The sequence below is a fragment of the Cydia pomonella genome, chromosome 22 (assembly GCF_033807575.1).
Source record: "Cydia pomonella isolate Wapato2018A chromosome 22, ilCydPomo1, whole genome shotgun sequence".
In the NCBI taxonomy this organism is placed as follows: domain Eukaryota; kingdom Metazoa; phylum Arthropoda; class Insecta; order Lepidoptera; family Tortricidae; genus Cydia; species Cydia pomonella.
This window is the reverse complement of record NC_084724.1, coordinates 7,529,296-7,542,067: the sequence shown is the minus strand read 5'-3', so window position 1 is coordinate 7,542,067 and position 12,772 is coordinate 7,529,296. Positions and strand designations below refer to the sequence as shown.

Sequence of the window (12,772 nt, the reverse complement as noted above, 5' to 3'; positions counted from 1 at the left end):
ACCCCCGGAGTTACACACAATGTTTTTCATCACACTAGCGAAGAAAAAACTAAATTTTATGCGAAATAATTCTTGAATACGGTGACATATCAAACATTCGCCCGCCATTTTGTAATTTCTTGACAGATTAGGCATCGAAAGCACCGGCCTATTTCGGCATTTAGCCACGGTTGAAAAATATTTAAACATATTTTAAGCGGCTGTTAAATTAATCAAATTAAATAATTTTAAAAATAAACAATATATGAAATTATAAACGTCAGTATTTTAAAATTAAAACTCATTCATGCTACTTGGTTTGTATGAATAACTGACATAATAAAAAAAAGCTATAACTCCCTAGGGAGCTATAGCTTTTTTTTACAATCATTAACTCCTGGGGGAACAATATAGGTATTTGTCCTTCAGTACACCTGCATGAAATAAGATATTTTTCGAGCAAGTCTGATGTCTCTCATTGCCAAAAATGTTCATTGTTTGATACTTTTGCATATGAACATTTTTTTACATTTCAAATTCCTGAAATTTCATTTTTTTTTGCTGATATTTCGTGAAACAGAAAAAGGTTATCAGTAACATTATACATAATGGATATACACAGTGGTGTTACTATAACCAGCTTAAATCTAAAATAGGGGCTTGAGCCATTTCCTTGTTGTATTGCTACGTTGTGCGAGGAAGCCGCCAGCTCTTCGGACACCAGTTACGCCAGTTATATGTATTTAAATGTCAGTTAATTCGAGATTGCCAATAAAACTAGGGAAAAACTATTGTGTAAAATTTGGTAGTAAGATGAAGAGCTGCCCATTCAGGGTGGAATAAATACGAAATCCCAATTTGGAAAAAAAATATGATTAAAATCAGCTCACACTATTGTCATTTTATTGGCTATGGCCGGGCCGGCCCCTTGATAATAAATCGCTCGTTGTACCGGCTTTTTGCCATGGCTTATGGGAACGTGGGGTCCACTCTGCAACTATTCTCAAGCACGAGTTATACTGCCTTTAAATTTTACCTTTTAGTGCAACCTACTACTAACTAGCTAATCTGTTATTTCATATACACGGTGTAACATGAGGAAACCGACAGATTTTACGAGTGTATTCCTGATCATATATAGAGACTAAAATGTCATGTAACTTTCCTGGCTTTTACCTAGTTTCAGAGTTAACACCAATTAAAAAAAACATCCTCTTATTGTAACTTAGTGCAAAACGCCCTTTTAATGGCGATGACAAGTAACTTTTACAAAAACTTGGTTTTACAAAAAATAAATGGTACAAATTCATTTTCAGTGCCAAGTTTTACGTTTTACCATAACATTAACTATTTATCATTAAAACATTTGAAAAATAAGACAAAAAAAAATTTTTTTTTGCGAAATTACTTCAACTTTTATAACATTATTTCCTTCTTTTGGCCTCAGAAGTGCGTGGTTAAAATCTGTTATGTGTGGCACCGTGTTACACCGTGTATAATTCAGAATGTCGGGTAAATTCAAAAATCATCCCTTCTAAGTATCTTATCCTGTCAAATAAGAGTCCATTTTCGGAACTACCCGACAATTTTAAGTATTCTAAATTACCTGAAAATACCTACCTTAACACTCTAATGACTTTATAAGTAAGTCAAATATTCTTGCACTTTGTTATGCAAAGATTAGGTAACCTACAAGACGATGATCTTAAGTTGCAAAGTATTGAAACCTGACTAAACGCAATGCAAATAGACATAATAGCAACAGCAGTAACAGCACCCATTGATAGTTTTTAGCGTTATCTATTGAGGTCGCAAACTATGAGGAAGCAATTAGTATACGCCCAGAGCATACGGAAACTGAGGGACAACTCACAGATAGGTTTTTTGTATGGCTTATTGTATGGATTACGACGAATTGAAACAAATTATAACGCTTTAAAGCTTGTCAAAATTAACAGTTGATAATAGACTTCACCACACCAACTGGTAAAGGCCCTCTTGGTTGTTTAATAACGAATGAGAAAGTTGCATTTTATCCACATGTGGGGCAAAGGAATCATCCATCAAATTTTGAGTTGATATGTTAGATGGTAGAATTCACTTTTAAATAATGATTCTTAATGATTCATTTTTTATTACGTTCATTTGAGTTTGATTTTTTTGGTCAGAATGATCCTCGCGTTGATGTAGTGAAATTTGTGTTTCACTCGGAGACAACTTGTTTAACCCTCGCGCCTTTAAACCATCGTAACACTCAAGATTGACAAGACTCGCTACGCTTATGGTTCAATTTTGGAATCTCTCGCTTGCTCGGATATCAATATTAGCACGAGCGGTTAAACGACAACTTTTCCCACTTGTAAAACAAATAACTATTGCACCTTCTTCTTTTAAAAATAAGCTTCCATTTTTGCTTTTAGTTAGGTGATAGTTGGGCTTAACAGCCACAATGAATTGCCGGGTGTTGACTAAGAAATTGTTAACCCTTTTGCAGGCCGCACCAATACAAGATTTTCCCAAAAAATCCAAATATATTCCAATGAATCCAGCTTTGATGATTCATTTGAAGACGTAACATTTCCTGAAAGTAATCTAATTTGAACCTTAAATCGGAATGCTAAAGTTGAAATTCTAATAGCGCGTATGTGGTTGATAAATCGTACTATGCTTTTCAAGACTAATTCTTCATTAGCTGCAAACTTCCACGCTAGTTCACTGCAAAATATTTGAAGACCTGTCTGGCCTAGTGGGTAGTGACCCTGCCTATGAAGCCGATGGCCCTGGGTTCAAGTCCTGGTAAGGGGATTTATTTGTGTGATGAGCATGAATATTTGTTCCTGGGTTATGGGTGTTTTCTATGTATTTCAATATTTTTATATTATATACATCTTTGTCTGTCTACATAAGTATCCACAACAAAAGCCTTATTGAGCTTAGGTACCATGGGACTTGGTCAATTTGTGTAAAAATGTCCTAAAATATGCTATCAATATAGCTTACACTTTAAACAACATTAATAAACAAAAAACCAAAAAAAATATTCTCTAGATTACTTCGCCATTTTGAAGTTCAAGTTAATAGGTATCTTACATTATGTCTAGATTACATTCGGTTTGCCGTTTACGAATGCTTTATAGCATAAGCTCCTCCAGTCAAATTGACATGCTGGCATAAAAAAATTTGGCGAGAAAACTTTATACATTTTTAGCGAAACTGACGCTTTGTTTCTTCCCGAATTACTCTAAAATGGCAATCATGTTGGAATCATTGGTTTTCCGAGGGATTATAAAACTTTGAGTTGTGGTTTGAAATAAAAGTATGAGGCATGTTTTTAACCTTATATTTAAACAAGTACGGTTACCACCAGTTTGACACTGACATATACGCTAGTGTGTGCGTAACTTACTTTCAATGCATCTCACTCGTACTCGCATATTAGTGCGAGCGAGATGTATAGAAAGTAAGTTACGTAGACGTTAGCGAATGTCAGTTTGACACTGGCAGGCAGCGGCAGTCGTGGAAAGGGTCAAGGTTTCTGTATAATATAAAAGACTACAAAAATAATCTAGAAGAGCACCATCCACTTTCACCTTCAATGCCGAGGATCGGTGACATCATGTCTTTCTGTTGAAGACCGGGTTCCTCCATAGGCTTCTGATAGTTGAGTGCATTGCCTTGTGCAGTTTATTTGCATAGGCATTTTCAACTTTGCATCTATACTTAATTTTATTAGCGTTCACCAAACTAAATGATATTTTATTCTAGGAGGCACGCGAGGCTCTAGCGTGGCTGCGTAATACCAGCACAGACAACAAAGACCTGGAAGAAGTCATCCAACAGCTGGACAGAGAAGAACAGCTGGCCAGGTCCATGCAGAAGGCCACCTGGATGAGCATCGGTAAGTTCACAAATCCTATTGTACTGATACCTGATGACTAAGACCTGTAAACAGCTGCTGGAGAGAGGAACCGCTAGTCAGGTCTGTGGAGAATGCCACCTGGATGAGCATAGGTTAGCAAGCCAATAAAATACTTTTTTTTTATTATACTACTTCGGCGGCAAACAAGCATACGGCCCGCCTGGTGGTAAGCAGTCTCCGTAGCCCATGTACGCCTGCAACTCCAGAGGAATCACATGCGCGTTGCCAGCCCTAACAAACCTCCCTACTGACAATTACACCTGCACTGATGGCTAAAACTTGGTACCAGCAACTGGAGAAAGGCACGGCTGGCCAGATCTATGCAGAAGGCTTCCTAGATGAGCAATGGCTAAGACCTATACGGCTGCCAAGAATTGACACTTGACGTTTACGCTAGCGACTGCGTGAACTCGATCGCGTTGCTTCTCGATCGCACCAACACATCAGTGCGAGCGGGAGGACTGTTAATGTCAAATGCCAACTCATGGTAGCCGTGCTGGAAACAGCAGCTGGATAGACGAATAGCTCACCAGGTCCAGGTAGGTTAGTTCCAATCTAATACTGACACCTGCACTTATAACTAAGACCTGGAAACAGTAGCTGGATAGAGGAACCTGCTTGCCAGATCTAAGCAGAAGGTTTAGTGTATGAGCATAGATTAGTTACAATCTAATACGTATTAACACCTGCACCGATGACGGCATCCTGGGGGGCCATCATGACAATCGCCAACGCCAACGAAAAAAACCGGGCAAGTGAGAGTCGGACGCGCCCACTGAGGATTCCGTACTTTTTAGTATTTGTTGTTATATCTGCTACATAAATACATCAGGGAAAATTTCAACTGTCTCGCTATGCTACGTTTGACACAGATTGACGTTTTTGAGTTTGAATAGTTGTTTTCGAGTTATGGGTAAATGTACACATATAACGTATATGTATGTTAAGTATGTATATCGTTAGCCTATTAGGAACCACATAATACCTAAATGAGTGATACTTTCCCAAATATTTACTGCTAGGTACCTATATGATAAATATCTGAGAGCATGTAGGTTTTTAGTAGTCAATACAAAGTACTGACCTCAGAATGTGGCCAAAAAAGTAATAAACAACAATATCCTCATTTAGTGCCATTTCATTTTCACATGATTAATTTAAAATTTAAATTAGTATTCCCTTTTGCGTCTATAACGGACTCGCAGACATCCAAACAAAAAATAGACAGGTTTCGTTTTATATCCTGAAGATATCGTGATCGGTAAAGGTCAAATGAATATTTAAACTATCGTCTTCAATAAGTAGTAGGTACATAAACTAACGACAGAAACAGACAGCATTTTTAAAATATATTCATAAAATATATTCAAACATATCATGGGCTGACTGTGTATAGTAACATCATAACATAACATCGTGTAGTTATCGAACCTGCTATAGATAGACATACTTATATACTTTAGTTTTTTTTTTCTATAGAGAAAATTGTTAAAGATTTGGTTAGAGTCTGCCCTTGTAAATTACATAATTATTCTAGTTTTCGTGTTAATTTTTCATGGCATTCACCCTTGTTTAAAATATGTAATAATTCAATACATAAACAACAATTCAGCTCTAGCCCTCTCTTAAACTCACGAAGCAGAAAAAAATACGATGGTGATTTTTTGACTCTCAATTGATAGAAAAAAAATCACGAACATATGTCTAAAACGCACTTTAAAATCTGTAATAATTTATATATAAAAAAAAAAACAAAAATACGAAACTTGGCCCAAAAATTATTGAGCGAAATCATCGATTACCGTTTTTTGTTAAAACTTACAACAAATAAAATTTCAAAAACTGATAGGTACACAGTGTTTTTATTGAATTCCCTTAACTTCGAGGTATGAGTAGGAAACTAAATGGAATCAAGTAATTAAAAAAAAAAGGTATTTTTTTTTTGTTTTTTGAAGTGAAAACTTCCTTAGCGGCGCTTTGCACTTTTTGTTATGGGGAAAAATGGACTCGCGACAGGTCACGTGACCGACAGATTCGTCAGATTGAAAATTCGTTAAACGGACACGTGACCTGACCGAAAAACTGTTACAATATTATTGAAGCCAATAGACCGGCGCGGTGGGATAAAAATCAATTATTGATTGAATTTTTAAATAATGAAATTGTTTAACGATATCAATAAATTATCGCAATCTACACTACGAAATACGAAACTAATATTGATGCGGTATTTATTAGACATTACATTTAAATAGGTTCGAATCAAAATTGTTCGTTTCTTATATCAGCTACCATAAACCTATCATATCAGTTTTAGAGATTGGCGATGATGGTTCTAGTAATGATCATGGTGTAAAAGTCGTTGAAATTATGGATGGAAGTTGATTTTTCTGAGAAATAAACTTTTTAATGTTAAATAAGTGTTAAATTTTTAATGTAATATAAATTGTCATGTGTGTCTACGATAGCGCAATAAATTAATATTGTATTTTACCACATAAATGATAGTACTTTTATATTCCAAAATATCAAAAATGAACAACGTTAATATTTAAGTTTTCACTTCTGCCGGCACTCCTGGAGTGCAACCCGTTGTTTTTTTTTTTATAAAAAGTAATTAAATGTTGCATATAGCGTTGTTGTAACACGGGCATTACATTTAACTCAACCACACAATTGAAAACTGTGACATATCAATGTCATTTCGAACATCATTCGTTGCCGCCAGACGACTGGTCAGGCCTAGTGGGTAGTGACCCTGCTTATGAAGCCGATGGTCCCGGGTTCAAATCCTGGTAAAGGCATTTATTCGTGTGATGAGCATGGATATTTGTTCCTGAGTCATGGGTGTTTTCTATGTATTTAAGTATTTATAAATATTTATATATTATATATATCGTTGTCTAAGTACCCACACCACAAGCCTTATTGAGCTTACTGTGGGACTTAGTCAATTTGTGTAATAATGTCCTATAATATTTATTTATTATTTATAATCGTCCGAGATAGTACTTACGTTTAGTTGCAAATGTATTAACTCGTACTAAACACTAATCAATATGTAAACAGGCCCTAAGGCAAGTGTACACGCTCGTAGGGGCCTTATAAGATAAAAATGAATTATTGATTATTTCCGAAATGGAGTTAATTAGAATACCGGTGTCTTTGTGAAATAATCGCGTGAAATAACCCCGATGTATAATATCCGCGGTCCCGAGCACGCACATCTATCCCGCACCCGCTTAGGTACGCTTAGTGAGTGTTAGAAAGCACTCAAAGCTCTTCATACAAGAAGTAGACTCCGGTTGGAGCAAAAAGCTATGGAAACTTAGCAGGAGACAACTCCAAATTATAACAGGGGTGTTTACGGGCCATTATGGGGTCAAAGGGGTTTTGGCCAGGATGGGACACTCTGACAACATCGATTGTCGAATGTGTGGTGAAGAGGAAGAGACAGTAACACACCTAATGTGTGAATGTCACGCCCTCGCCAGACAAAGAATGAAAGACTTTGGAGCAGGCTATCTGGAACCAAAGGAATTCAAAAGGCTACCCATAAGCACCATCATCCGACACATGGAAATGGTCAAAAAGGCTCTTGAGTAGCTAATGGGTCTTTCCTTAGGGGGCAACTACACAAAAGATCCCTATGGGTCGAAGTGTATCCGCAAGGGCCCCCGGTTATTAGAAGATAAGATAAGATAAGATAAGATAAGAGTGTTAGAAAAGAGCACGAACCTACGGGCCTTAGCTTAATATTCATGAATCTTTTGCACACAATCGAAATTACCTTTTAGCTATTTTCTGCATTTCAATTTACTCGCTAAATATCTTGTTTCTAAAGAGGGTACTATCAGGCAATCTTGACAAATGAGCCAGGCCTAGCTAAAGCTGTCTGGTAGATAAATCGACGGGCTACTTAGATAGCTGGCTAAACAGGATTCGAATACAGTTCTAGAATCTATTTAGAATATTCTCGACTAATGTTGAGGGTAAGTGGTATGGGAAAAACACGTAGCTAGAGTCAGCTATAGAAATAGCTAAACGAAGTGAGTACTTACTCACTTAAGTTAAAGTAGTAATATTTTTAAGATAACCGATTTTACAACAACCGACCGAACAAATAATCTTTAATATAAAATAAATATTTGTTGTGTTCTTAAACTATAATTGGCACTAACTTAAAAACATCCAAATTAGTACAGCAATCTTCGACAAATCGGGGAACGTAAATACATACAAAATAACTAAGGTTCAAATAATCACAAATGTTCGTGTCATATTATAATAAACTCACATCAAAATTTGTGTTCATAGAAGAATGTTTCAACCCTTTTAAAAAGCTTTTACACATTTATTGTTACAGTCATTTAATTTACAAGGGGCCAAGGTGGTGTTTAACCCCTCATGCTAATATTGAAACCAGTCTAAGCGTAGTAGCGTGAACTCATAATTAGTTTCAAATAATTTTGCCATTCGTGTGTCTTCCATCCACATCTGAAAGTTTGCTCCTTTGTAAATTGATATACCTACACGGTGTATGACGAGGAACTCGAAAGATATTTAACTAGGCATTTCTGAGGCTAAAAGAAGTAAAAAATGTTATATGAGCTTAGGTCAATTTCACCTAAAAATATTATTTGTTTTTTTTAAATGTATTTGTACATAAAAATCAAATGTTAATATTTAATAGTAAACATCTCAATGAAAGTAAATATTTGTTTGTGTTTTCGTGAAGCCTAGTTTTTGCCAAGTGTTATTTTAATTTTTTTACACCTACTTATTAATGGGGATATAAAACTACGTCCCGCAGTAGAAACATCGCCATAAAAAAGGCGTTTAACACTAAGTAATAATAAAAATAAGGTTTTTATTTATTTCAATTGGCATTAACTCTAAAACTAGGTGAATGCCAAAAAAGTTTAGAGAACATTTTACTCTTTAAATATGATCTAGAATACACTATTAAATCTTTCGGGTTCCTCTTAAATCACCATGTATATTGCTAGGTGTATAATAGGTAGATGTACTCGTAGTAGCAAATATTGAGAAAAGGATGTTGAGATGGTTTGGACACGTGGAAAGAATGAGTGAAAGAAGGTTAACAAAGAGAGTGTATAAGGTAGAATTAGAAGAGGGAGCTGGAAGGGGTAGACCTCGGCGGACTTTCTCTGATCAAATCGGGGAAATCCTGAAGAAAGGCCAGGTCAAGAGCATCCTAAACCAACGAGTGTGTATGGGAATGTTATGAAAGTAAAGGAAGCGAAAGAGGTATGTGTATGTATGGTAGAGGCGTATGTATATGTATGTATATAGGTACAATACAATATATTATTATATTTAAAATGCAAAGTTACTACGATCGAGGATATCTATAAAATCTATGAAATAATTTATACACATGCCAATTTAATAGCATTTTTCATATTAATTTATGAATACGAGATTCATAATATAGATTACAGCTATTATTTGTAAAACCCCGACCACAACCATTTAAAATAATGCCATATCATTTAGGTACTACACCTCAGTCTGACTCAAGTGACTCAGATCAGTTAATGACATGATACTATCGGCAATATTAAGGTGAGATAAAGTAGGTAACCCTATCCAATCATATGCAGATATCATTTAATTGTCCAGTGGTATTCGACAAGTTTTAATGACATCTGATGATATATCAAATGGCAAAGATACATTTATGAATCGACCATATCACCATCGAACTAGCAAGTGTTTATTCGAAATACCCATATGTGACGTTATCTATGAAAAGGGACCTTATTATCGATGACGCTTCCGCCGTCATAAACGGTGCTCCGATAAAAATACAACGCTGCGCGACGCAGTGCGGCGTAAGCGCCATCGACAATAAGGTCCCTTTTCATAGATAATGCCACATATTAGGAAATTAAGTCATGTGCCATTACATTTAATTGTCAGAATACCAACAAGGGATACCTACAATCTACCGCGCAAGTTCTTTCGTTTGTAGGTAACTACCTACCTATAATTTTATTAACAGAAGTTTTTCATGATTCCAGGTTCATCAGATTTAATATTTTAAGCTTATATATTATTATCCCGCAAATATCAAAGCCCCTAACTCGAAAATAGGAATGGTTTTGAAGATTAAGTTATAAATTGTCATATTATCTTGGCAATTTGGACCACTTTTGTTTTTATATTATGCGTGAATTAGTCCCTGCTAGCAAGTATCCATGCTTAATTACATTCTACAAGCTTTTATTTACCTCGCCCTGTAATTAGTATGTATGTTAGTGTGAGTCAAATCTTAGAACCTAAATTTGACCCACTTCTCGATTACCGATAGAGCTGAAGTTTTGCACACATGTAAATCGGATGACAATGCAATATTATGATGACCACTGATCTGACGATGGAGACAGGCCATGGGAACCCTGTGATAAAACTAAACAAACCAATTGTGTTTAGGGTTGTTAGAATTGTCTCGATGAGTATTAGTTGACTGTGGAAAGAACAGTACATCAGTGTGCAATAGAAGTTTGTGTCAAAAATGATTTTTTGCCAAAAACTTATTAAAACACCTTTTCATTTCCAGTGCGCGACAAAACGACCTTCAAAGCATTCCGGATATCTCTCAACGTCATGCTGTCTCAAGAGACTTGCGGTTACCTGGTGGTCCTCATGTATGCTGGCTCCATCTTCGAGCAGGCCTCGGAGTCCATCAGCTTGAAGCTCAGCCCTAACAAGCAGACTATTGTGGTGGGAGGAATACAGCTCCTTGGATCTATAGTGGCCAGCTGTATAGTTGAGAAGACTGGACGAAAGGTGAGTTAGTGACGAACGGAATAGATTAATGTTAGGACCCTTGCTATCTCAAGAAAGGCTTGGGAAATGATGTATGCTGGCTTCATCTTAGAGTAGACCTTGGATTTATAAGCCTGAAGCTCAGTACTAACAAGAAACCATTGCGGTGGGAGGCATACAACTACTTGGACCTATAGCAGTTATCTGTATTGTTGAAAAGACAGGACGAAAGGTAAGATACTCGTATCACTATCTTGGAAGCAATCATGTTGAACCGTTTCCAAGAGAGGCTATTTGATGTGGAGTCACAATACTTTTTACTGCACATTTCAATAAAAGATCTTATCGCTAATCTTCCTTTTTAATGGTGGTTTAAATTCACTGACTATCAATTTATTCGATTCAAATATTTTTAGACAAGGAAAATTGTAAGTATTTAACCGAAACGTGCCTAAACGCAAAGCAAGGGCAAACCGCAATCACTCGTAAACATTGTAAGGAAAACCTAAATAAATGTACAGGAAACAACGTTGCTCCGAATGACAATACTTCACGTAGGGGGAAGTTTTCCCACTACGGCCTACTGATTCATCTTTTGAAGGTGACTCTATCAGGTGACAATAGCCTTAAGTTAAGGAATTCCCTTGACAAGATAAATACGTCAATTGTGTTAGTATTGTGATATATTTCGAAGGAACTGAGTCAATCCACAAACTTGCGCAATATTTTGTCGATTAATCCCGATGTGTCGGAATAATCATAAAATTAACGTTTAATAATTTCTATTACGTGCCTGTTGACGAACATCGGTAAGTAGCGTAATAAAAATGGCGTCATTAATTCATTAAACTAAACACTAGAAAGTGAACAGGAAATCCAGATTCAAACTTCGTGATGACTTGATAAGAGGGCATGCTATGCCTTTTTATCTGCCTTTGCCCAACTGAATAAGATTTATCCGTTATCTGAATTGTTTCCTCATTCTTTGTTACTAGTTATTACTACATTTGAAGTATAAAAGTTGACTTATCTAATACTCGTATCCCTTCCGATCTTCGATTCCTGTCACTAAGCTGACATAAAATGCTACAAAATTACGGATGTATAATTTCAAGTCTTAAAACGGGTTTTAATGTGATCATCATCATCATTTTAGCCTCCAGTCGTCCACTGCTAAGCAGAAGCCACGCGATCTTCCAAATGTCGGTCTTTCAAAAGCTAATAACGGACACCAGGCGCTTCTTTTATTTGAAACGGGCCACCACTCTGTTAATATTTTGTCCCATTATGATTTAATATTAAAATAGAAAACCTTTTAATTCCAGTGGCTCCTCGCCGGAACTTCCTTCGCAACAGGGGTTTCCATGCTGGCCCTGGGTGCCTGGTTCTACATCACCAGCGTCGGCTTCTGGTTACCGGGCTGGTTGCCAGTATTAGCCATGTGTCTATGCATCTTTGCTGATGCAGCCGGCTACCAGCCAGTGCCTTATGTCATCACTTCAGAGCTGTTCTCGTTCCAAGTAAGTAACACGGAGTTTCTATCATCGACACGTAGGGTCTACATATCTCAATCTCATATACATCTTAAAGAAAACGCTGCCTTACCTTAAGGAACGATTCTCAGCTTCAAATATGTCTTGACATATCGGTTGGCAATTTTCTCTCCACGATGTGTGCAAATAAGCTTCGTAGACAGCGTCACTACCAAATCAGCTAAAGCCCTTTATATGTATGCTCGTAAATGTCAACAAAGAAGAAATATACTCCTATACACTAAAATTCTTAACATAACTTCAAATTATTCCTGGCTTTCCTTATCAAAAAGTACTTTATGGCAAATACAAGGTGGTCCAAACATCGACGTCCAAAAACTTTTTTTGATTCCTCACGTCGTGGACTATCAGAATATACCCCATGTATGTTAGCCGATTCTTCGTAGTTTTCAAGTTATGATTATTTTTACTTTTGTTAAAATAATCCAGGGTGAAGCAATTAATTTCTTTAAAAAACTATTTGACTTTTTTTAATGTTCCTTCTTGTGACATAATCCTTTTCAAACGGAGCAGTTGTTTAAAAAAA

At 36.3% G+C, this 12,772-nt stretch overlaps 1 protein-coding gene across 1 annotated transcript in view; it reads left to right on the top strand.

Moving 5' to 3' along the window:
• Nucleotides 1-12,772, top strand: part of LOC133530156 (solute carrier family 2, facilitated glucose transporter member 8-like) — a 102,919-nt gene that overhangs the window by 85,429 nt on the left and 4,718 nt on the right. The window contains exons 6-8 of the mRNA XM_061868013.1: nucleotides 3,745-3,877; nucleotides 10,485-10,714; nucleotides 12,019-12,213. Of these exons, the coding sequence (XP_061723997.1) occupies nucleotides 3,745-3,877; nucleotides 10,485-10,714; nucleotides 12,019-12,213 (558 nt within the window). The remainder of the gene's footprint in view (nucleotides 1-3,744; nucleotides 3,878-10,484; nucleotides 10,715-12,018; nucleotides 12,214-12,772) is intronic.